Raw genomic sequence first — 25198 nt, 5'->3', positions numbered from 1 at the left:
TGAACGTGACCTCTCAACCACCTATATATATCTCCAAAAGAAAAAGGAAAACAGAACAAAAAAAACACGTGCATATGCTATTGAGAAATTCACAACCAAATCATAAAACCTTTATATTTTGCATTGTTCCTAACTTCCTATTAATGGAATGGACACTTGAAAAGTGTAAAACCCCCAACCCATCTATGTAGAAAGTCTTCAAATCTGCTACTACATTCCAAATTACCAACACGCCATTGTTGTTGATCTAGAAAAGTAACTGGTTTAACATTTTAGAGCAAATGTAATACTGAATACCAAGTTTCCAACGTCATAGAATTAGTGAATTAGTGAAGTGTCCCCATGACTCTCCTTTGCTTGTGGTTGTGGCATCTCGTATGCGTTGGCCAATTTACAAGATTCACTCGCACATGCATGTCCAAGTTCAGTTGTCACTCTAATCACTTTATCAGCAACATTTTGATTTATTTTACAAAAGCTGTTAACAGCGTTTCATGTGAAATATGATCGTTGGTTATTTTATTTTTTACCAATCATATAATTTTATTTTATTTTCAAAATGATTCTGTTTTAAGATTAAGTGTTTTGAGTTAGATTTAGACTCGTTTGTGTGCAGTTGAGTAAAACTATTTGGGTCAGACCGTATGTGAATCATATTACATGAAAACTACTATTTGGAGTTTGTATCGATCATATCACATGAAAGCAACGTATTGTTCATGTAGCATGCATAGATGTACAAGAAATTCAGGTCATAGAAACTGGTCGGCCCAAATCAATTGTTGTGTCACATCAGAGATAAGTTTCTGGCATGATTAACGTGCAAAATGCAAATTATATTACATTTAAGTTTTCAACTTGTTGAATTTTAAATTAATCTTACCCCTAATATGGCCAAAAATAGTAAAATATAAACAAAATAGTCATTGGATTTCTGTTCTGGCTAATAAAAACGACGATCGAAAGCTCACTGATTAAAATCTAACAAATGCCAGAGACGACACCTCCTCTAAACCATTCATTTCAAGAACCCCCAAAGAGCCGTACACAACCCACTTTTCCGTCCAAATTCAAATTCGTGTTCTTTATTTGGTGTCCAAGTACACAATAATTCCAACCCACTCCAAGTTGTCCTTTCATAATGAGAGTCGCAGAAATATAATTAACCTAATTCCGATCCTACCCCTCTTTTAACCCAACTCAGCATAATCCCACATTTCCACTTCACGTGTATTAATCCCATTTTGGTAAATTAAACCACCCTTCCCCACATGCACCCATCAAACAATTATATACCATGACATTAAAAGCTTAATTATGTACAATAAGACAACAACATCCCAACAGCGACTCTTCTCTCTAGCAAGAAACCACAGTAGTCATCACAATGTCGCCGGCCACCGGAGTCAACGTGCCGCTTCTGCCGGACCACAGGCCGGCAAGGCATGGCTCGGTCGCTGGGGCAGTGTTCAACGTGTCGACCAGCATAATTGGCGCCGGAATTATGTCAATTCCGGCCACTCTTAAGGTGCTTGGTGTGATACCAGCTTTTGGGCTGATTGTGATAATTGCTTTCTTGGCTGATGTCTCGGTGGAGTTCTTGCTGAGGTTCACTCATTCCGGTGAGTACACCACGTATGCCGGTGTCATGAAGGAGTCGTTTGGGCAAGTGGGCTCTGTGGCCACCCAAATATGTGTCATGATCACTAATCTTGGGTGCTTAATCATGTACCAGATTATAATTGGTAAGTAAGCAACCTTCAATTTTCTTGGTTTAATTGTTGTTGGCTCCAAAAAATTTGCTGGGGTTTTGTTAACTTTTATGAAGAACATGTATAGAATTAGATTGTGTAATGATGTGTAGTACTAGTACTACATTTTTATGATATAAATCTAAATAGAGTTAATAAGAATTAAAGGGCGTATTTGATTTTTTTTTTTTCAGGGGATGTTCTTTCTGTGAATCAACCTGAAGGAACAGGGCATTTGGGTGTTCTGCAAGAATGGTTTGGCATTCAGTGGTGGAACTCACGTGATATTGCACTCTTATTCACGCTTTTGTTCATTATGCTACCATTGGTCTTGTTAAGGCGTGTAGGTCAGTAGTTAACACAAGCAAACAACCCTTTTTGTCTTACATATTTGCTGAACTTAGTGCTATAGAGATTTCAAAGTTCAAACATTATTGCTCTGTGCTAACATTTACTTGTACTACTGGTTGGGGTTTCCAGAATCTCTGAGGTTCAGTTCGGCCATTTCGGTTCTTCTTGCTGTGGTTTTTGTTGGCATAAGTTCTGCAATGGCAATCTTTGCAATCTTTGAAGGGAAAACCAAGACCCCAAGATTGATACCAAGCTTGGGCAAACAAACCTCCTTCTTTGACCTTTTCACAGCTGTTCCAGTCATTGTGACAGCCTTTACTTTTCATTTCAATGGTAAGTAAGATATGCAGCACTCTGAATTTAGTGTTGTTATGTATGGCATTTCATCTCAAATTTTCTCACCAAGTGCCTTTTGATTGATGCATGCATACAGTTCACCCAATTGGTTTTGAGCTTGGCAAGCCTTCTGATATGATCTCAGCCGTCCGAATTTCACTGGTGCTTTGTGCAGCCATCTACTTTGCCATAGGACTTTTTGGGTACCTATTGTTTGGAGATTCAATCATGCCTGACATACTTGTCAATTTTGATAGAAGTTCTGATTCAGCAATGGGTGCACTACTTAATGATGTGGTGCGATTAAGCTATGCTCTCCACCTTATGTTGGTGTTCCCACTCTTGAACTTCTCTTTGAGGGCAAACTTGGATGAATTTCTTTTCCCTAAGAAGCCACTACTGGCCACAGATACCAGAAGATTTGTGCTCCTTACTCTTGGTTTGCTAGTCTTCTCTTACCTAGCAGCAATAGCCTTCCCAAACATATGGTATCTCTTTCAGTTTTTGGGATCAACCTCTGCAGTCTGCCTTGCCTTCATTTTCCCTGGTGCTATTGTTCTAAGGTACGTCTCTCTCTCTCTCTCTCTCTCTCTCTCTCTCTCTCTCTCTCTCTAAAAAGATTCAAAACTTGACAATCCTCCTATTCTATGCAAATGACAGGGATGTACATGGTATATCTACAACAAGGGACAGGATCATTGCAACTACAATGATAGTCCTGGCAGTAGCAACAAGCACAATTGCCATTTCCACCAATATATATAATTTTTTCGGAAACAAGTCCTAATTGAATTTCTTGGCCAAAAAAAAAAAAGTCCTAATTGAATTTCTTTTTCTGTTTTTGCATTTTTGTTGTAGTTGAGGTGCTTGCATTTTTGTGTATTATTCATAATATTGTCGTCTCTGTAGAATCCAATAGCTTCAACTCAGGCTTATGTAATAGAGTTCACAAACATAATATGAATGGTATTGTAACTGAGATCCCCTTCAACATTAGTTACGGGAACCCCATATGCCATCTGGTCTGTCTCGATCTTAATGGTAACTAGCACGCACTCACATACACAGACACGTAGTCATTCATATGAGAATAAAAGCCAATTGTCTGCTTTCAAACTCTATTTATTACATTTAAGAAAAAAAGTACAGGGTAATATCCATCTATGCTTACAAAACAGAGTTCCCTGCACACGCAGACATGGCCTTTTTGAGATTGTGTTGCAGCCTATAACTGGAGATTAGGACCTTGATACATCATCTGAAGATGGAATATCATATCTTAGATCTTGGAATCTTTTGAGTAAGCCTGACTTGTATTTCTCAATCTCAGCATTCTCCAAGGAATCAGGGGCAGATCTGATAACTGAGATTGCCCCAGCTTGGTGTAAAGCTCCAATAGCTTCATCTACAGTAATAGAAAATAGATTAGACAACCAAAACAAATAAGAAAGAACTGATTGGCACAGCACGACTATAGTTGTATCCATACAAAACATGAAAGGAGCTTTCAGAAATTAAACTTTAGCAGAAATCGCTAAGTTAATTTTGTAAACGACATGTCTCCTGGACATCTAGAAATAAAATGTTTAGCATTTTGTTTTTCTTAAAATATTTCTCACATGCTCTTTTATCAACTTGCTAGACAAAAGCAGTCAAATCTATCATTTACTACAATGATCAAATGTATATGCTCACCGATAAATTATTCTCAGCAACAACTACATCGTTCCAAAATGTGAATGTAACAGGGCATATAATATATGCCTGATGCATCGAAAGATTTTAAGGCTACACTTTACTGGAATTCCGTTCTCCCATTCAATATAAAAAGGAATGAAATTCATTTCCACCAGCAATGGCGTGGTGACAGAAAAAGTGTCTCCCCACAGGTATGAGGATAGGCAATCCACCGGTGATAGCAATTAGGCATGATTCGATTGTGTTAAAAAAACAATTGTTAGCAAAAAGAAAAAAAAATTATTTCATTACAAGAAAAGTTAGAAAACCCTCACTTCCAGTTGATATGCACAAATGAAAAAGTCTAACCTGAGTGTGACAGAGCAGAAAGAGCTTTCAAAGCTTCCTTCCTTGTGCGGTCATCTTTAGCACCCCCCAGCATATTTATGAGCTCTTGAGCACCACCTATCTCCACTATTTTCATCCTCCTTTCATCTACAAATCAAGAGAAACAAAGTTCACTCCCTAACCCTTCAGTTTGATGTGCTACCCATTCAACAAGCTTAAGATCGAAGTCCTAATGGAAAGCATTAAACATAATAATTTACAACCCGATTCGAGACAGTGGGAAATCCGAGAAATGATCACTTATAACGTTATTCAGCTCAAGCTCAAGCACAAGCATAAGGTATGTGATGTATGAATGTTTTGAAAAGACATACTCACATAAAAGAAAGTAGAGACTGTAGAGTTACTAAAATTACCATCTATCGCAAACTGAGCTAATCTAGAAGCCCCCATTCTCTTGAACAAAGGATCCTTCACTTGCAAAAGTGACACGGACTGTTGCAACAAATTATCGCCTGGAAATGTAGTCAATTACAACAACAATGTCAGGCAAAAACCGCAAAATGGGCAATTTCTTGCTTTTCTCTTAAACTCAAGAGAAAAAAAAAAACAAAAACAAAAAAACTAGTTAAAAGACTGTAAAAATATAGCAATACACAGAGGCAGAGTCACTGACCCATATAGGGCATGATGTTGTAAGCCACACAAGTGGCAGTCCCAGCGAATATCAGTTTCAATAACCATCCGATTTTTCTATCGGCGTCTTGTTCAAGAGACAGCTCATCTGCAATTCAACTAAGTTCCAAATCAGATTTTTTTTTGTTCTTTCATTTTCTCAGCAACCAAACGAAATATTACGGAATCAAAGATCAAAACATTGATAGGGATAACAGTGAGTGAGTGAGTGAGTGACCTCTTCCATTATAAGATGAGAAATTGCGAGGCTGCGCATTCCGTACAGGGTTTCTTCTACAGTAATACTTTTCCGACCGACCAAAAAATTTACATCACGTCAAAAATTGGCAAAAGTTAAATAAAAAATAAAATAAAAAACACTGGTGAGACTCAATGTTCCAATTCAAAAACCTCAGTTGGAAGAAGTAGCTTACAGCGGTGAGCTTGGCTGCTAACGTGCGCATAGTGCAGAGCAGAGATATAACTCCGATGCTCGCTGCTCCGAAATTGAACGCGCAGGTCTTGGACTCCCGGAGCGAGTAAAGACCGAAGGGTCTGGGTCAGATTTTTCTGCTTTGCTGTCAAGTGTCTGGGCTCGGGTCGGGTTTTGTTTTGTTTTTTCAAATCTGAAAGGGTCCAGGTCCGTTGCCAGAGTGCTTTTCAGTTCTTTTGGGACTGAATCCAATGGGCCTTGACAGTCGAGAATTAAATATTTCCTCTTTTTTTTTTTTTTTTGAGGAAATTTCTTTATTAAACTTCGGAGGCTTAATTTTTTGTCAGTCCCGTATTTTCAGAAATTTAAATTTGATGATTTTCTTGCACTGGGATTTGATCATAAATATAGATTTTCATATCACCAATGAATGATAGACTATAAATATATATGAGATAAATTCAAATTACTTTTTTGAAAATAATCTAAATTGACATTTTTATATATATGGTTTGTAGCTATAATTGGGAACCCACGCCTCATCCATAATCTCTAAAACTGGTCTTTAAAATTCAATTGGATGAGGGCACAGAGAAATAAAAAACAGAGGTTAACTATAATTGAGTCATAATCCGAGATTTAGCGTTGGCATAATACATATTAGACTTGATTACAACCAAATAAGAACATGATAAAAAATAAAATAAAAAAGTGAAAAGTAAGATAACTATAGAACTAGTGAACTTGAAAGTGACAAAATCTTCTGCATCAGTAGCTGATCTTCTTGGAACCCCAACTAATGAGGAAAACTCTATCTCCTGTCCAAGTACAAATCCAAAAGTGGACAAATCAGTGAATAAGTTGGGGAAATAGAAACCAGTTTGATTAAACTTCCAACAAAAAGAAACTTGTCCAAAGACATGAAGAAGATGTCGACTAACCTTCTGTTTGCTGATGGTGGGATTAATCCTCTTTTCTCTAGGCTCTTGAACCGATCCTTGACAAGGGTGCAACAACCCTTCATGCCAAAAAAGAAAAATCCATTAGTTTTATCTGAACCACAAAAAATGAATATCTTGTTAAAAAAAAAAAAAGTCTACTATAGTCTGTACCTTCAGTTTACGGAGGGATCCAGTTATTTCTTCAGACAAGAGAACTTGAACTGGGGCAGGCTCGAATCTGTAATAAAAGAGCTACGAATTATTTAAGGAAAAAAAAAAAAAGAACATATCATCTATACTGCACCAAAAGTATAGATGATATGTTAGTCACACTGTCACAGTAGCTAAGCATCGTCACATACTTGTACTTCCCCAAGCGTGGTGGACATGACTTTAGTCTTTCTTCTTTAGCTACAACTCGTCGGAGATGTCTTCTACGCTTCTCCTCGTCCTCTTTAGCTATTTCCTTTAGTATATCTGGTAAGCTGTGACCAAAAGAAGCAATTATTAGAATGTAAACTTCACAAGAGTAATTTTATCTAGAAACAAAAAGGTCATATAAGCATATTACCCATCAATTTCTCTGGAAAGTTCCTTCGCCTTTTTTGCTTCGGCTTCCTTTTTGAGCTGTTCCTTGCGTCTAGCCCTCTTATTTAATTCAACTTGAGTCACCCTCTTTGTTTTACCGGGCCTGTACCATTTGTATTCAAACAATATGAGCTCATGCCATTTAGTTTTTATGGAATTTTCGTAAAAACCAGATGACAGGAAGAAAATTTTGAGAAATTTAACCTCATAAGCATAGTGTGAAAGGAAGCACATGAAAATTACCAAACTAAGCACCTATCTTAAAATATTAGTGTTATTAAAAGTTTTGTTTCATTTACCAAATTAGTAAATGCTTCTAAAAAATGAAAAGAGCACAATACATAACAGAAACAAACAAATAAATAATGCATGGAATGGAATAATAGCAATATCAAACAAAATAGTGCTCACCTTTTCTCAGATGCAGCATCCTCATTCTCATCCAAATTTTCTGGATTCATTTCATAATCACTGCCTTCATCTGCCTCAATAAAATACATCTAATAAAGTAGATGGGTACTGTAAGGTTCTCATTTATGTATATAAAATATCATAGTAATGTAAGGTATAACATATTATGGTGATTCCAAGTTGTTCTATTATTTACAGTTGAATCAAATCAATTTCTGGCCAAAAACAAAAATCAAATCAAGTTTATTATGACATGTACATAAAGCCCTACACTTGAGGCATATGATGATCCCTAGTGAATAATACATGAAAGGAGCAAAAGACACTCACTTCTTCTTCATCAAGAACCTCTCCTGGAACAGTTAGAGGAACTGGTTGAGGTCCTAACTCATTTTTATAGACTTTCTGCATTTCTTGTGCAACAGCTTGAGCCAATGTATCCTGGATTGGCAAAAAGAGGCACGGATGGAAAAAAATTTATGCCATATGCACAAAAAGGTTCCACAAAAAAAATAAAAAAAGTACCAAGTGTCAGATATTAAGAAAATACCTGATGACTTTCAAAAGAGGGATTGAATGAGCATCCTGGAGGCTCAACTTCTACTGCAGGAATTAGTGAAGGCTTCGACATCTTCAAAAAAAGTCAATAAACATACATCAACTGAGAGCCATGGAATGTTAACTAAAACTGAGCAAGTAAGTATTCAGACAATAACCCATCAAACAGAGAACTGCTACTGTGCCTATATGGCTCCCAGATAACATGTGATGCAAAATGCGTCCCCTAATTTGTGACTTGATGGTCAAAAGTGGCATATTAGCATGCCTCGTAATGCATTATCAGTATTGGAATAAGAGTAACAAAAATAGACATGAACCAATATAAACAAGAATATGATCATATTCTAGAAATTAAATGATGAGGCTTACCTTCTTGACCTTGTTGTTCTCACCACCTGCAAGAGTTTCAAAAGAAAGTCAAGATAATGAATGTGAACCCATAAAGCAAAATGGATATGGTAATAACAATAATCTAGTAACTGAGGTTGAATTAACCTTTATCATTCCATAGGCTATCCATTCCAGATGTTGAGACAGAACCCTGAGAGATGTCAAAAACAACATTAATAAAAATATTCATGAGAATTATTGTGCGTTTTTACAATTTATAAAATAACTAGCTGACCTTAGGAGCACATTCAGTCACATCTTTGGGGTTGGGAACCTCTTTATGTGTTTTCTTTGATTTCTTCAGTGTCGAAGAAGGCACTGCTTGTACAAATGGGTTTTTCTGTAGCACGCTATCACAGTGGAGTACTTTATGTCTGTGCTTTTCAATCTTCCTCTTCACCGAAAGATCTGATCAGACCAAAGCAGATAAGTTCAATTCGTCATTCGGCATGAAGTTAAATGAAGACCCTTTTAACAGAAAAATCAAACAGCCAACTTAGTTATGGCATTACATCATTAAGAAAATCACGTGAAATTCCACTATTTCAAGTCTTCTCCATATGTCTGAATCACATTTCAAAGTATTCAAGCACAAAAGTTCAACAGAGAACAAATTTAGCTTGCTACAAGATACCGTACGAGTCCTTAAAAAATTAATCACAATATTTGAAACTGATTATACCTATCTGGGTAAACATTGAACTGTAAAGCTTAGTCCTCTACGAAGGCAGGGAAGGATATAGAGGGGAATATGGCGAAAGTAAATAAAAGCAGAGCATGGAGAAAGGAGGTACCTTTGGACTTGTCTTCGAAAAAGAGAGAGTCGGCGGGAGCGGAGGAAAGAGAGCCACCGGAGAGAGCGTCTTTGGTTGACTTCTCGAAGAAGTCGTGGATGTCCTCCGTGCTTATGTTGGCCCTCCATGCCTTCTTTCCCTTCCGGGAAGTCTTAGCTTTCTTCCCCATCCCTTTCTTTCTCTGTGTTTCTACTGCGCTGCTTTCTCTGCGGGTTCGAGAATGACTCGGTAGGCGGTGCCTTATAAACCCTAACTCTGACTTCGGGTAAACGACGTCGTAAAGTGTCTTTGCCTTTCACTAACTTTTATATCTTTGTTTATATGTCAGTTCTATGTGTACCCTGCTAAATACTCATGGTACCCTACACATATTTTGTAAAATCAAAACCTTATTTTATGCATAGATGAAAATATTCACGACATTAGATATCCGTAATTTCATCCACCAATATATATATTTTTTGTCATTCATCTACCAATATTTAAATAGACTATAAAGCCTGTAATTGATATTTTTTCGATATTAGTATATGTTAACAAAATATCGATAATATTGGTATATATCGACATAATTATATAAAAAATTTCAAAATTTGAAAAAGAAAGAGGAATAAGATGAAATCAAACCAAACCAGCCCTAACTAGATCATAACTCATTTACTAATCCTAATTAATGAGAGCAGTTTTGTTCACCTCCTTTAACTCAGGTGTATGCTTACCTCCCAACTCCCATCTAAAATGCTGTCATGTGTTTAAAAAATTAACCATGAGTTAATCTATTGTATTTAATGATTTATGATATTATAATGATGAGAGAGAAAAATAAGTTGACAACTCTTTTCTACTTTTATCCTTATATTTTATTACTCAACTTTTTTCCACTTTTTTATTACCTATTAATTTTTATTTTCTCTTTTATTTAATTATTTCTAATAATTTTTGCTTCTTTTGTTTTTTTGCTCTTCTCCAGTATGCCTCTAGTATCTAAAAAACCACATGCATTTAATAATTTTTGTTTTTTTTTTTTTGCTCTTTTCTAGTATGTCTCCAGTACCCAAAAAACCACATCCAATTTTTTTGGGTCTTCTCATGTATACACCTTTTATCTACTTTTCTAATTAATTAAAAATAATAATCCAACAACACATTTTTTTTTTTTGCCTAAGAATTCTTCTTTCTTGTCTCATACATGACCTTTTCAGATCAAACAAATTCTTAGGTCAATCCAAGGTGTTGCAGCATTTGAAGAGAGAAGAATAGTTGCAACGACATAATTTTTTTTTTTTTTGAACTCATGTAACTTTTTTATTGGATTTTCTATGTATGTAAATGAGTTGTTTTAGATTTTTGTTTGGCCAACATTTTAGATTAAACTTTGCAAATGAGTTTTTTGTTCGAATTGCAAATGTGTTGTTAGAATATTTTTTATTTTTTAATTAATTAAAAAAATAGATAAATGTGTATACATGAGAAGACCCAAAAAAATGGATGTGATTTTTTGAATACAAGAGGCGTACTGGAGAAGAGCAAAAAAAACAAAAGAAGTAAAAATTATTAGAAATAATTAAATAAAAGAGAAAAGAGAAATTAACGGGTGATAAAAAAAAGTTGAGTAATAAAAGATAAGGATAAAATAAGAAAGGAGTTGTCAAATTATTTTTCTCTCTCATCATTATAACATCATAAATAATTAAATACAATAGTTAACTCATGGTTAGTTTTTTAAACACGTGGCAGTATTTTAGATGGGAGGTGAGCATACACCTGAGTTAAAGGAGGTGAGCAAAACTGCTCTCCTAATTAATAACCAATAAACTAACAAAAAAATAAAATCTAACTCAACTTTCTTTACACCAATATTTATCGAAATTGATATATACGTAAATTTGAGTACTGATATTTAAAGAATTTTTGATATTTTTATTCTTAATTTTACGTTAAAGATAAAAAAACTCAAAATTTAAAAAAATAATTGAAAAACCCCACCCATTCCTACAGGCCCCCTCCCCTGGCCAGCTCTGCCCTCCTCTACAACTCATTTCTCTTCCCAACAAAGGAAAACATGATTATTTTATTCTTGTTATTTTTTTTTTAGGGTTTATTTCATATTTAGTACCTAAACTTTGACCCTTGTCTTAATGTGGTACCTAAACTTTTATTTGTCCCAATTGAGTACCTAAACTTTTATTTTTTGTCTAATAGATACCAAAATGAATTTTTGTTAAAATTGTCAATAAAAATTAAGGGCAATATAGTCAAAGTATATTTTAATTATTTTCTTTATATGTTTAAAATTATTCTATTAGATACAAAATAAAAGTTTAGGTACTCAATTGATACAAATAAAAGTTTAGGTACCACATTAAGACAATAGTCAAAATTCAGGTACTAAATATGAATAAAAAACCCTTTTTTTAATTCTAATAAGATGATGGGGAGTATATTTTCGATATTAGATTTATATTACTACTTTAATATTTGTGAGATTTATCAGTGGTATCCATATAATCCATGTGATCGATATTGAAGAAAGTTCTGGAGAAAAAATTTGAGTGTAGAGTATATTTAGCATTCGGTGGGTGTACCGTGTACTTAAAGAAATTTCCTTTCTCTAATTTAATATTTTATTTTCATTATATGATATCCCTCATGAAGCGGAGTTCATAATTATTTTCGCTGAAGCAGAGGACTATAGTCTATATCCATCTCTGGTGCACCTTCGGTACTCTCAGTGGCTGACAACTACTGGCTAGCGGCCATTGAAGACCATGAGTCTCTCCGTCAAGCTGGGTGTTCCTCAAACTGCTCATTCCCTGGTTCTGCCTACACCAACTTCCCAAAACAAAGTAAGTAACACCATCTCTCTCCTTTTGTGTTGTTCTTCTTCTGTGTGACTATTTGGTCTCTCTGTCTTTGTCAACTTCAGTTTGTTTAACCATATGGTAACATTAGTATCAAATTTCTGGCAGACTAAAAATTCAACTTTAACTCTACCATCTCCAACAACCCAGAAACCAAATGGAACATATGGAAGCAAAATTCCCATTTCAGTTGCTGCTAATGAAACTCAGCAAAAGTCTGAAATCCAACCCTTAATTGATATCCTACGTGGGTGTGAGGACATGGGGTCGTTAAAACAAGCAAAATCTGTTCATGGGTTAGCGTTAAAATCCGAGCTTTCGGACCAAGACTTGCTCGTTATGTTAAACCATGTAACGCACGCCTATTCGAAATGCTCGGATTTTGGAACAGCTCGTCGAGTATTTGATAAAATGTCTCGGAGGAACATATTCTCTTGGACAGTCATGATTGTTGGGTCGACAGAGAACGGCTTCTTTCTCGATGGGTTTAAGTTCTTTTGCGAGATGGTGAACAATGGAATTTCACCAGACAAGTTTGCATATTCCGCAATTGTCCAGACATGCATTGGTTTGGATTGTACTGAATTGGGCAAAATGGTGCATGCCCAGGTTGTTGTAAGAGGCTTTGCATCTAATACTTTTGTTAGTACTTCTCTTCTTAACATGTATGCAAAATTTGGGAAGATTGAGGATTCATGTAAGATGTTTAATACCATGACAGAACATAATCAAGTCTCCTGGAATGCAATGATTTCTGGGTTAACATCAAATTGTCTTCATCTTGAAGCATTTGATCATTTTCTCAAAATGAAGAAGGAAGGAATTACACCGAATAGGTATACTCTTGTCAGTGTCTCAAAAGCAGTCGGGCAATTAGGTGATGTTAACAAGAGCAAAATTGTACATAGTTATGCATCTGAAATTGACATGGAGTCTAGTGTTCTTGTGGGAACTGCTCTCATTGATATGTACTCCAAATGCAAGTCTTTGTCTGATGCAAGATCTGTTTTTGACTTGAATTTCACCAGTTGTGAAGTCAATGTGCCATGGAATGCAATGATTTGTGGCTATTCACAGTGTGGTTGCGGCCAAGAAGCATTGGAACTGTTTGTGAGAATGTGCAATAACAATATACAACCAGATATTTACACTTACTGCAGTGTGTTCGATGCAATAGCTGCGTTAAAATGTTTGCATTTGGGAAAGGAAACTCATGCGATGGTTTTAAAATCTGGGATAGAAATGAATGTTACAAGTATCTCCAATTCAATTGCTGATGCATATGCCAAATGTGGGCTGCTTGAAGACGTACGGAAGGTTTTTGACAGGATAGAAGAGAGAGATATGGTGTCCTGGACGACACTGGTGACTGCTTACTCTCAATGTTCTGAATGGGAGGATGCAGTGAAAATCTTCTCAAAGATGAGAGAAGAAGGATTTACTCCGAATCAGTTCACCCTTTCTAGTGTGCTTGTTGCATGTGCCAGCCTTTGTTTACTTGAGTATGGTCAGCAAGTCCATGGCCTCCTGTGCAAGTCTGGCTTGGACACAGACAAGTGTATAGAAAGTGCTCTAATTGATATGTATGCCAAATGTGGTAGTATACCCGAGGCTCAAGAGGTCTTTGAGAGGATTTCTAACCCTGATACAATTTCGTGGACTGCTATTATATCAGGCTATGCTCAACATGGTCTTGTGGAGGATGCCCTTGAACTCTTTAAGAGAATGAAGCAGTTGGGTGTGAAGGCCAATGATGTTACTTTATTGTGTGTTCTGTTTGCATGCAGCCACCGTGGTATGGTAGAAGAAGGTCTCTATCATTTTCATCTAATGGAAAAATCTTATGGTGTGGTGCCAAAGATGGAACATTATGCTTGTATTGTTGATCTCTTAGGTCGTGTTGGCCGTCTTAATGATGCATTGGAGTTCATAAAAAGGATGCCAATTAATCCCAACGAAATGGTCTGGCAGACTTTGTTGGGAGCATGTAGGGTCCATGGAAATGTTGAGTTGGGGGAGATTGCAGCTGAGAAGATCCTTTCCGTTAGGCCAGAATACTCAGCTACCTATGTTCTTCTATCCAACACTTATATCAGGACAGGGAGTTATGAAGATGGACTTAGTTTGAGAGATGTGATGAAAGACCGAGGTGTGAAAAAGGAGCCAGGTTGTAGTTGGATTTCTGTGAGAGGTAGAGTTCACAAATTTTATGCAGGGGATCAACAACATCCAGAAAAACATGATATATATGCAAAGTTGGAAGAGCTGAGAGTGAAGATGAAGTCCATGGGTTACATCCCAGACTTGAGTTATGTATTGCAAGATGTGAATTTGGTGGAAAATATGGAGATGGCTGGATGAGCTCGCAAAAAAGAAAAACTTTGATTTTATTAGTTTGGTCCAATATTTCTGGTATATACATGATCAAGTTGGGGGACGTTGTGATCAACATAAAAAGAAGTTGCAGCAACAAGGGGTCCTTAGATGATTAAATTGTAATGATAAAATTGCGGTGCCAAGCATATTTAATGATTTTGTCCACCTGCTCTTTCACACTTGGGAGCTTCCAGGTACCTACAGGCTACAAACGTAAGACCCATAAATTTTTTGTGTTCAATGATATGGTGTGTGGCTAAATTAGGGGGGCTGTACAGCTTGGCAATTATTGGAGTTGTGGACTCCTGAAAAGATTCCGAGACTATCTGTGCTGATGTATAATAGTATGTTGATTTCATTGTGGAAATCAATGAGTACTGGATTAATAATCTTGGTGATTCGTGCAGAGAAAATGTTTGCTTGTTGTTGAATGGCAACTAAATATCATTGTGCAATTGGCTATGGTATATATGTAGGATTGATTGACCACAGAGAGTTTATTGGGTAGAGGATGTACTCAACTGGCTCTATAATTGTATATAAGGGTTGAATGACAGAACTGAAATAAGGTTGGTTTCTGTTATTGGTTCCAAGAAATGACCTTGGTTAAGTCATCATTCCTACTATCCCTATTTCTTTTTCTCAATTGTATATGAGACTTGTGTTGTCCAAACTGCAAACTATATCTACTGAAGGAATTCATTGCACATCACTCATATTGCATGTTCTTTTGAAGATGCTGTGATGTGTATTATGGTAAAACGCAAGAGCAGAACTTCTATCTTTCAAGCATTGTGCAACTGTAGAACTTTATGTTCTAGAAATGGTTCCTTTTCAATTGAATGGACCACAGTGGCTAACGAGAACAGGGAAAATGAGCAGTCTTGATGAGAAAAATATGTGCATCCATTATCTTTAGAGAGCTCAATTGCTCACATGCATAAAAGCATGAAAATGAACCCTTTTACTCCCTTAATGAATCTTCTTTTGGAGTTTGGTGGTGTATCCATCTAGAAGCTAAAAGGGTTTTAATTCAATTCATGTGCTCTGCTCTAGTCATTTAGTCATACTATGATCTAATTTTTACAAAATTGGAGGAAAGTCACTTGCCAAATGCTCTACTCTTCCAATTCTCCTTAATTTCCAAACCCTCAAAAGTCAAAAAGTGTGAAGCTCCTATCTTTGTGGGGCTTAAAGAAAAGCTTGTGGGGCTTTAAGAAAAGGTTGAAAGCAAAACAGGACATCAAGTGAAGACGCGACAATCTGTGCCTCTGATACAGTATCCAAAAATCAACAAAAGGACAGCAACAGTTGAAAACACCCTTCTGAAATGTCTTTGCTTGTACATATGGGCTTAGCAGGGCATCATCCCTCTTTTCTGCCATCGCTGGAGGATCTTTGCAGCTGCTGCTACCTTTACATGTGATGAAGAAGACAGACTACATGCACTACACAAAGGGACATCCAGGTTCTCTTTGCTATCCTCCATACAACTTTTACTCATTATGTTTCTTTTCAGATCATTGTAATTGCAATTATGTCATATTCGATAGCTACAACCATCCCCGTGACCTAAGTTTTGCAATATTTTTGTCATGATCAGTGGGTACATATTGCTCAACTCAAAGTAGAACAATTAGGTACCCCTCTGTGACTTAATGCCATGCATAATGATGCTATATATAGCTCATTGTTTGTCTTTTACATGGGTCACCTCCAAGATGATGGGTACAGATTTCACGTCCTCGAACGTCACACAAAGGCCACCACCATTATTATTATTATTATGTGGCCTGGAAATTAAGAGTATTTTTACAAACTCTATAGCCAAATGCTTCCAGGACCCAATTGTGAATTACAATTCACATTTTTCACTTGTACGTTTGTTGACTAGTGACCCACCAACATACCTTTTGCCCTCATTTGATACCTAGAATTAGATTGAATATGTTAAATAACTAGATTCATGCGTATTAAAGGAAGAGCTTCTAATTTAAAAAAAGAAGATTGGAAGAAAGGGAATTAATCATAAGAGGAAACTTATCACTTCCAATCCCTACAAAAATGGTGGGATTAGTGGGATAAGTTTTTTCTAATCAATTTTGTTCTAATCAATTTTATTGTCATCTTCTTCCTTTTTTTTTATTTGAGGGGAGGGGGGATCAAACTTAGATGCAAAGTGGGCAATTCCACAACCCTTCCAACTGGGCTACCCAACAACTGTTGGCTGCTGTCATGCATCTTCTTCCTTGAATTCACATGAATCTAATTATTTAACGTATCTAATCCAATTCTAAGCACCAAATAAGGCTTTTGTTTATTCGAGTGGCCAGGCCCATGGTTTGCTCTCACGTGGTCTAAGGTTCGATTCCTCAAATGGACCTCTCTGGTTATTAGTTAGTGTTTCCTGCCTCCCAAAGATTGTCGGGTTGGGCGGGAGGTCACACTTTAAAATCCAGGTCCACTAGGAGGATTTATGGATATAAAAAAAAAAGTAACAAAAATACAATATTTTCTTGCCAGACAATTATGCTGGTAGACTGTAAATCCGGATTACTAATTATGTTGATTCTTCCTGATGATATCATTTTCAAAGAAGAGTTTTTTGGGGAGAAAGAGGACAAAGAAATATAGCTGTATGAGGTCTAAGGCTGATTTGTTTGCATGGGTGCTTATCACTGCACACAACAAGCTTATTACAGCAAAGCAATTTGTAGGCATTAGATGTAAGCTAGAATTCTAGAATGACGAAGTTTGGATAGTGACCCTTTTTATTCTTCAGAGGAGGAGATACATGCACAATGAAAATGACCCTCTTCTTCGATGTATTTGATTAATTATTTAATACACAGAAAAGAAAACTAATTATTTAGCCTAAGCTTATGATATACATGTATGTATATAAATAATATAAATAATATACATAAATCCAACCAAACTTTTGGGTATAGTTATTAATATTATCCTTGCATGTAGTGTAGATTCTTCAATTGCCAACAAAAAACTCTCTTGCTCTGTTTCTCTGTTTCTCTCTCCATGAACAACATAGGCACTTATCACTCATGTACTTTATACTTCGATTGATTTTTGTTTCCATTGTCACATTTGCATGTGAATGTACTTTCCCGAAGTGCAACTCAATCACGTGAGTTTTGCTTGCAAGTCACAAGAATCCTATATATAATACTATACTATACTATACTAAAGCATAATATTATTGCTTGGACAAGAGAGTTGTAATTTTTTTTTTCTAAAAATTATTTTTAAATATATTGCAGTAACTATTTAATGGGTATTTTCGAAGTGAAATATTACAAAATTTTGGAGTCTTTTGGAGGAGCAGAGAGAGATGTTGGTGTCAACTGTCAAGCAGTGTAAAACGATGGCTCTGTGTGTGTGATTGTGGCATGGCTTGTCATTTTATGAGATTTTTAATTTAATTCATTTTTCAAATAATATGGAATGTCACGAGAAACTTTTCTGAATAAAGTAATACTTTCCATTGCATGATTGTGCCCTAATTAACTGGGTTCCCTTCTCTGTTGTTTTGTTTTTCATTTTGATTTGTTTTGTCACATGATAGCATATACGTACATACACCAAGACGCGTACAGGTCAGTAATGCACCATAAGAATTCACATCACTTGCTAATAGTTGATTATTATAAGCAGAGTATTGCTACATGCATTCACTAATTAAATTAATTAACTTATCAAATTTTTTTACAAAATGATGTGGCTGTATTTCATCTATTAAATCTGGGTTCATTTCGATTTTATTATTTTTAACAAATAAATTACTGACCTCTTTGCGACTTTACTCACACTGTCACACATCATTCAATGATCATAGCATTATTGCTATAATAATTAAGAAGTTCGTACCAATGATCATCTTGATTAGTATAGGGTTTAGTACATATGTCCTGTGCTAATTAATTGATAAAAAAGAGCACATATTTATAATTGTCTAGTCGGGTTTATACCAAAAGCGTGATCGCTTCAATATAAAACATGTGAATGAGAACAATCAAATCCTTAAAGAATCTTCTCCACATCAACCTCCAACTTTTTGGCAACTAACAAGCCCTCAAGAAGACCATATGTTATTTATCAGCACAAAACCAGTGTTAGAATAGATGGAGCTTAAGCTTTCTTTCTTTATATGTAAAATTAGAATAAATTATTTTATAAATTCTATTTCCCAATCATATGGAACGTACTACAAGCATTCTCACGAGTTCTTTAACACATCTATGTTTTAAATTTTATTAATCTTTTTTTCATTTTTTTTACCAAGTGAAGACTGAACTAAGAAGAGAATTGGACTGCACTGAAGACTGAACCAATAAAAAGAATTCATGAGTCACTTCAATTTGATGAAGAAATGGTAGCTAATAGGATATATTGCATAGGTATCAAGACAAAATGCTTATCTGTTTTAATTTGGCTTTTCCTACTTTTCCTCAGTATTATCATATCGATAAGCATCAAGTCACGCTCATTCGACAAAATGTTGAAGTTCTGCATTTTGATTCATTTATGCCTTCCAGCATATAATTCAAGTGGTGGCTATTATTTCATGGAGATAAAACAAACCAAGTAGCTAGTATACCTCGATTAGTCACAGTTCTGAAAAATCACATCAATATATGCATGATATATGGATATGATCTATCTATAATTAAAATAAATAACAGCTTGATTAATCAAAATTAATTAAGTGACGGGAGATAATTTAGAAGGATTAAATTTAAACACTCTTAGCCAGAAAAAAAAAAAAAAAAAGTTAGCTAGGGAATTCAAAACCTAATTATAAATGTACGGTAGTCTAGAAATTGTAACAGTATATAGGAAGGGCAAGAATTACATTAATTTTATGGGAGGGCAAGAGACAAGATTGGAGCAGGGTACGTATGTGTATGGAGAGTATTGTTTGGTTGTAATGATTAATGGGCACACATGTGAATAGAGTTGGTACGTGATTTGTCAGTGTCGAATGGTGACAATGTTGGAAGCAACAGCAGGAGTACTAGTAGAGCAAATTTTTTTTTTTTTGGTACAAGACTAGTAGAGCAAAATTGTTTATGTACATACATATATATACAATTATATATATATGTATATATGTGTATATATATGTGTGTGTGTGCTTTGTGACTGCAAGTAACTAATTAAGTTTGATGCATACATACATGCATATATGTAATTATGCATTTACATATATAAATGCATAATTATATGTATATATGTTATATGGTCTCGTGATATATTGTACTTTTGACTGCAGATGACATGCATGCAATTGGAAATTTGACTGGCTTATTGTTATAGTTTGGTGCATGTCAGGTTCTTTTAATTTTCTGATCTACCAGTCCACGGAAGTAATAAACTTTGGGAAATATTTTTCTGATAGGAATTTTTATACGTATATATATATATATATATATATTGAATTTCAAACTTAATTAGATTATGATTTGATAAAAGTAAATTTGCTGGCCGGTTTATATATCACACTATTCGCAAATTAAAGTTTAAGTTGTTAGGATGTCATGAGTCTTCGATTGTTTTATATGCTGACTGTATATACTCTCACATGTGTGGGTCTCTCCCCACTCTAGCTTAGAGCTCAATACGTGAGATTCAAAGTTTTGCAATTGTAGGAATATTCAAACTCAGTGACTAAGCAAGGAAGAACTAGCTGGTTAGAACTTGATGGAAAGTAAAGAAGTAGCTAGTTGGAGCATGATCGAAAGCTATTGTCCTCATGCACAGGAATATATATTATTATTGCAGGGTAGGTAGTTATTTGAGTTTCCAAGAAATTATATATAGTAAAGGAGTATGAAATTGAACTTGTTAGTTGTTACTAGCTAGAGCTAGAATAGAGATGATCGAGAAGATTGAAATGGCACGTGTAGAGAGAGGGGCTATGGGAGAGGACAAAAAGGGCAAAGGCTGGTGAGAGAGAAAGAGAGAGAGAGAGAGAGGAGTGGGAGAAGAGGGAGGGGTGGGAGAGGCTAAAAAAGCCCCCGTGAGGAGTGTTTGGAGGCATTCCAAAATCACAACACACACTAATTAAACATAAAAATATATCCATGCATCCATCCATATATGCTTTTGTTGCTTCCCTTCACTTGTTTCGATGGATATATGGCTTATTCCACACAATATAATGCACTAGTACTGTTCCACTCCATCTCCCCTACTCTCTATATCACGAGCTCATCATTCCTTTCAATTCCCGCCTTTACTATACTTCATTACTTCTTTACCTCATCACTCCCCGCTTTCATTAATTTCCCATTCTACCCCTAGTTTGCATCCCTTTATATACATATATATATATATATGAAATTAATTATTTGGTGCATATATGAAATGAATTAATTAATTAATGTATGCCCATCTCTTTTGTTTTCAAGCTTTATATTCGATAAGTAAGTTAATTAATGTGTTTTCTAGCTTTATCAAGTGGCCTTTGAAGGGGTTTTTAATTTGACGTTTCTGCATATCAACTTGCAGATTACACCAAAAACATGCATGTGAAAATGACTACTCTTAATACTGTATTTATATCGCTATTACTCTTTATAGTATATATCACAAGGATATAAATTATGTATATTCCTTGATCAATAAACAACATGTTTTACATGCAGGATCAGTATTTATACTAATAATTAATTCCAACTAATCCTCGCTATTTTTTATGAAAATATAAACTTTGGTCTGAAAATAATCAAATTTATGCTCAACAGCTTTTAGTTGGAAAGGGTACGCGCGTACATATATACAAATGTTTAGTTTAGTACATGCAGTGGCTAATTAAGAAGGGCACTTTTACATAGAATTGCCAAGCTAGCTAGCTAGGTGATTGCGAAATTTTGTCTAAATAAAAAAAGAAATTAATACATCAATGATATATGAGCATGTGATCTGTTTGTTATAATATATTATGTGCAGTCATCTCGAGAATGTTTTTCCTAATGTGCTGGTTATATGCCATAATAATTATTAATACTACTAATATTGTAGGAAACGATCAAATGGCACATATGATTTGTATTTTGTACTAGATATATATGAAAAGGGCAGTTCAGTAATTACATGTAGAATCTAGCTAGCTAGCTTGCTATTATCTGTATTATATATTTTGGTTGTGAAAAACAAAAAAAAAACTACTGAGGCAGGGCAGTGCATGTGGGAAGCAAACAGGTGATCATATAGATTTGAGAGCTCTCCTCAGTCGACCCTCACCCTCTTATAAAAAGCTTTCAGAGGTTTTCAGAGTTTGTAAGGAAGAGAAAGAGAGGGGAAAGGGAAATCTCTGCAGAGAGTAAGTAGATAAAGAGAGATATTGAGAAAGAATCAGATCGATCTCCTGCCTTTTTCCATGGTGTCTAGGGAGCACAAGAGAGCAGCACTTTATGAGAAGCTGCAACTTCTTCGTTCCATTACTAACTCTCATGCTGTAATTCCCTGCCTTTGCTGCTGCATTCATTCATTCCTGAGGCTCCTTTGCTTCCATTGGCTTATAAACCAATTAATAAACCAAATTGCTCTATCTTCTCATATTCTAGCTAGCTTTTAACAAAATACTTGGTTCCTTTTTTGTCTTGCATATATATATATATATGCCTACCTAGCTCTCAAACCCATTGAAATTGTCTACTTTGGATTAGTCATCCTTAATTAATTAACTTCATTAATTCTTTCAATATATGTGTATATATAAATATATATCTTCCATCAGTTTAAGTCGATGTTCTTTTTCTCCAGAAAATTTCATTATCTTCACTATCTCTTGATCGATTCTCAAACTGGTGAAAAATGTTAGAATTATTATAATTAGTTAGCAGACTATATATGATAGTTTGTCCAAGGCAAAATTAATGTTCTTATTGTTTGTGTATCTTTTTATGATTGTCATTCTTTTCTGAAAAATTTCATTCAGAAATATTAATTAGAATTATATTGATATACAAATAAATTAATCTTATTTTTTAATTTACTAAATATATTTTAAAGAGAGATTTGGAATGTTTTTCATTATAAGTAGGAAACTTGTCTGTTGTCCAAGGCTAGAAGTTAACTTCTTTCATATATATATGTCAGTACTTCTTTAATTATCTAAATCTATGATCAGAGCTAGCATACATATAGATCATAGATATTATCAATATCTAGCTAACCCAATTTTTGGTTTGTTCATATATATATGTGTATTGTGACAGCTAAACAAAACCTCAATCATAGTAGACGCATCAAAGTATATTCAAGAGCTCAAACAAAAAGTAGACAGACTGAATCAAGATATTGCAAATGCACCAAGCACTTCATCAAGTGCCCAAAACCCACTGCCTGTGGTACGTACATATTGTAACCTCAATTCCCTCTCTTAATTAATAATTTCTTCATCATTTTCTATATAGTTCGATCAATTAATTAATTTGTTACATTATGTCCTATGTGGGGCTTTTCAGCAGGTTACTGTGGAAACCCTAGAAAAGGGGTTTCTGATAAATGTGTTTTCTGAAAAGAGTTGCCCAGGTTTGCTTGTGTCTGTACTGGAAGCCTTTGAAGAGTTGGGTCTCAATGTGCTTGAAGCTAGGGTTTCCTGTGCTGACAGTTTCTGCTTACAGGCTGTTGGAGGAGAAGTAAGCTAGCTACACATTCATTTAATTAAGTACTAACTTATGTTTATTAATTTATATCTCTCTGTGTAGCTAATTAAATATGCATATATACATTTTAATTAATTAACACATAATATTAATTAATTTTGTGTTATTGTAGAATGAAGAAGAAGGTGAAAGCATTGATGCTCATGCAGTAAAACAGGCAGTGGCTCTGGCGATTAAAAACTGGAGTGAAAGTACCGAACACGAGTAATCAAGATTCGGTTGCTATTTATCGATCCATCGATCAATCTCTGTCAATTTAATTCCACTTAATCTCTTGGTCCTCCTTCGTTTCTTAATTTCTTAGTGTAGCTAGCTAGCGAGGTTGGCATGAATGATGTTGATCAGGAAATCACGCTTCTACAAAATGAGTTACAAGCGAGTGTAGTACTTGATCATCATATTAATTATAACAAATTTTAATGGATGAAAGATCCTGAAGAAAATGAAAAAGAAAAAAAAAATTCGATCAACTCGATCGATCTGGGGTTATGGATATCTAGTATGATTATTCCGTAGTTAGTAGTACTATATTTAATTAATATTAGAGTACTTCTGAAAAGTCATGAAAAGGGAGTACATTTTAAGGGTAGCTAGACAAAGAATTAGAATTTCAACTGAATGTTTTCAATCATGCATATATTGCCTTTGGTGGAATGATATATCAAGGCCTGGGACATTTTCCTGAATAGTGTTCTCTTATTCAACCAAATCGACTACAAGAAAACTAGTCATGATGTGCCACCTCCCACTAGCAGTGGTATATGTACGTGCATAAAAACTACTGGGGACCTGTGGTGTATGATCAGTATATATATACCACAGGTCCACAGCTCTGCCACAACACACACAACAGTGTTGATAATCCACGTCTAACAGATCATGAGATATTAATCGTTTTAGTTATTCAGATTATCATGAATTTTGGAATTTGATGATCCACATCCAACGGCCTGAAATCACTTTGGCCAATAGTGTGGAAATAGTGTACAAAGTAATATCATCCACGTACTCATTAACAACGGTAAAAACTAATCTTTAGGTGCACATTTGTTTCAAATTTTATAAGAACCTCAAACTGGTGATCAAGTTATAAGAAGATTTGACTACAAGACGTACGTCGATTTATATTCACGTACACCATAACTAGCATATCGATCTTTTGCCACAAAAAAGTGTCAGATCGATGTAAGGCCATGTTAAGTAGGCCGAAATAGATATGTAAACAATTAAGATAAATAAGACAAAGTTAATTAACTTCTCATTAGCATTAATGTCAACGATAATTTATTTAGTGGCCGGATGACACCCGGTCTTTCTTTATCAGAATTGGGCCTAAATTAAAAAGTCAAAACTCATAAATAATTAATCAAAAACTTAATTCTCATTACCAATTGCCCAATTTGTTAAAAGTAATCAGGAGATAAAACAATTTATTAATTGGAATAATGCAAATCTTTCGGTACATACATATAAGACGTCCAATAGAAGCACTTTGCAGTAGGTCCTAGCTAGTAATAGTATATGTCGTCCTTATATCTTGTCAAAAATATCTTTCGGTACATACATATCGAATAATGCCGCTAGAAATAGCATTACTGTTAGCAGTAATAGTATGTCATTTATTTGGTCAGCTATGTGTGCTCAAATGCCGTTACTGTCACTAATATTTCCTTTGAAATCTGCACACATAAATGTGGATTAATTTTCAAGTGCAAATTGTTCATATTTAGCAGAAAAAGTAATGATTTCATGCCTGTATCTGACAATGTAGTACAAGGCCTTGTGCAGCATTTGGATGTGCTCAGGGACTTGACCATATATATGATTCTCACAGAACCTCTGTAAGTATGGAATTTCATACTCATCAGCTGGGATCACAAGGAGTACAAGACATGTTTCTTCATCTTCTCTTCAGGCAAGTCCCTATTATATATAAAGCAATTCTATGAGAGGCGGCTCAAGCTCTTCATGCAAATTCGGGCAGTGTTATATATATATATATGGCTTGCCTTGCA

General features: G+C 35.2%; 5 protein-coding genes across 6 annotated transcripts; 3 read left to right on the top strand and 2 right to left on the bottom strand.

Moving 5' to 3' along the window:
• Window positions 1-934: 934 nt before the first annotated feature.
• Window positions 935-3434, top strand: LOC147289770 (amino acid transporter AVT6C-like). The gene is made up of 5 exons (XM_086235514.1): window positions 935-1745; window positions 1946-2098; window positions 2232-2435; window positions 2536-3001; window positions 3099-3434. The coding sequence occupies exons 1-5, from the start codon at window positions 1388-1390 to the stop codon at window positions 3223-3225; spliced, it is 1308 nt and encodes a 435-aa protein (XP_086091640.1). The 5' UTR covers window positions 935-1387; the 3' UTR covers window positions 3226-3434.
• A 113-nt stretch (window positions 3435-3547) lies between these two features.
• Window positions 3548-5727, bottom strand: LOC147289769 (ARM repeat superfamily protein). The gene is made up of 6 exons (XM_086235515.1): window positions 5573-5727; window positions 5377-5443; window positions 5140-5247; window positions 4880-4978; window positions 4485-4610; window positions 3548-3843 (listed from the first exon to the last, which is right to left on the bottom strand). Exons 1-6 carry the CDS (start codon window positions 5600-5602, stop codon window positions 3677-3679), a joined length of 597 nt encoding a protein of 198 aa, XP_086091641.1. The 5' UTR covers window positions 5603-5727; the 3' UTR covers window positions 3548-3676.
• Window positions 5728-6168: 441 nt separating this feature from the next.
• Window positions 6169-9477, bottom strand: LOC147289768 (Nop53 protein). The gene is made up of 12 exons (XM_086236691.1): window positions 9257-9477; window positions 8698-8870; window positions 8568-8613; window positions 8442-8467; window positions 8062-8142; window positions 7842-7952; window positions 7512-7600; window positions 7084-7203; window positions 6875-6997; window positions 6684-6750; window positions 6513-6589; window positions 6169-6389 (listed from the first exon to the last, which is right to left on the bottom strand). Exons 1-12 carry the CDS (start codon window positions 9423-9425, stop codon window positions 6383-6385), a joined length of 1089 nt encoding a protein of 362 aa, XP_086092817.1. The 5' UTR covers window positions 9426-9477; the 3' UTR covers window positions 6169-6382.
• Window positions 9478-11943: 2466 nt separating this feature from the next.
• On the top strand, window positions 11944-14882 carry LOC147289767 (putative pentatricopeptide repeat-containing protein At3g25970). Its single transcript, XM_086235172.1, has 2 exons — window positions 11944-12102; window positions 12226-14882. Exons 1-2 carry the CDS (start codon window positions 12025-12027, stop codon window positions 14476-14478), a joined length of 2331 nt encoding a protein of 776 aa, XP_086091298.1. The 5' UTR covers window positions 11944-12024; the 3' UTR covers window positions 14479-14882.
• A 6799-nt stretch (window positions 14883-21681) lies between these two features.
• LOC147289766 (transcription factor bHLH61-like) lies at window positions 21682-23832 on the top strand. 2 transcript variants are annotated; one of them, XM_086235176.1, is made up of 4 exons: window positions 21682-21970; window positions 22734-22865; window positions 22986-23156; window positions 23296-23832. In XM_086235176.1, the coding sequence occupies exons 1-4, from the start codon at window positions 21893-21895 to the stop codon at window positions 23389-23391; spliced, it is 477 nt and encodes a 158-aa protein (XP_086091302.1). In that variant the 5' UTR covers window positions 21682-21892; the 3' UTR covers window positions 23392-23832. The 2 variants fall into 2 exon arrangements, with proteins under 2 accessions (XP_086091302.1, XP_086091301.1); XM_086235175.1 differs by having other exon boundaries at window positions 21683-21970; window positions 22983-23156; window positions 23296-23823.
• Window positions 23833-25198: the final 1366 nt, after the last annotated feature.

This window comes from Dryas octopetala, chromosome 3, assembly GCF_963921425.1.
Source record: "Dryas octopetala chromosome 3, drDryOcto1.1, whole genome shotgun sequence".
In the NCBI taxonomy this organism is placed as follows: domain Eukaryota; kingdom Viridiplantae; phylum Streptophyta; class Magnoliopsida; order Rosales; family Rosaceae; genus Dryas; species Dryas octopetala.
The sequence above is the reverse complement of the archived record's forward strand: the minus strand, read 5'-3'. Positions and strand labels throughout refer to the sequence as shown.

Bases quoted from the DNA above. Each gene is read 5' to 3' on its own strand.
- LOC147289770 (XM_086235514.1), top strand. From the start codon at position 1,388: ATGTCGCCGGCCACCGGAGTCAACGTGCCGCTTCTGCCGGACCACAGG. The intron at 1,746-1,945 runs GTAAGTAAGCAA...TTTTTTTTTCAG, and splicing joins CATGTACCAGATTATAATTG to GGGATGTTCTTTCTGTGAAT. The intron at 2,436-2,535 runs GTAAGTAAGATA...GCATGCATACAG, and splicing joins CTTTACTTTTCATTTCAATG to TTCACCCAATTGGTTTTGAG.
- LOC147289769 (XM_086235515.1), bottom strand. From the start codon at position 5,602: ATGCGCACGTTAGCAGCCAAGCTCACCGCT. The intron at 5,444-5,572 runs GTAAGCTACTTC...CGGTCGGAAAAG, and splicing joins TAGCAGCCAAGCTCACCGCT to TATTACTGTAGAAGAAACCC. The intron at 5,248-5,376 runs GTCACTCACTCA...GTTGAATTGCAG, and splicing joins CTCATCTTATAATGGAAGAG to ATGAGCTGTCTCTTGAACAA.
- LOC147289768 (XM_086236691.1), bottom strand. From the start codon at position 9,425: ATGGGGAAGAAAGCTAAGACTTCCCGGAAGGGAAAGAAGGCATGGAGG. The intron at 8,871-9,256 runs GTACCTCCTTTC...TGGTCTGATCAG, and splicing joins TTTCGAAGACAAGTCCAAAG to ATCTTTCGGTGAAGAGGAAG. The intron at 8,143-8,441 runs GTAAGCCTCATC...CTTTTTTTGAAG, and splicing joins AGAACAACAAGGTCAAGAAG to ATGTCGAAGCCTTCACTAAT.
- LOC147289767 (XM_086235172.1), top strand. From the start codon at position 12,025: ATGAGTCTCTCCGTCAAGCTGGGTGTTCCTCAAACTGCTCATTCCCTG. The intron at 12,103-12,225 runs GTAAGTAACACC...AATTTCTGGCAG, and splicing joins CACCAACTTCCCAAAACAAA to ACTAAAAATTCAACTTTAAC.
- LOC147289766 (XM_086235175.1), top strand. From the start codon at position 21,893: ATGGTGTCTAGGGAGCACAAGAGAGCAGCACTTTATGAGAAGCTGCAA. The intron at 21,971-22,733 runs GTAATTCCCTGC...GTATTGTGACAG, and splicing joins CCATTACTAACTCTCATGCT to CTAAACAAAACCTCAATCAT. The intron at 22,866-22,982 runs GTACGTACATAT...GGGGCTTTTCAG, and splicing joins CCCAAAACCCACTGCCTGTG to CAGGTTACTGTGGAAACCCT.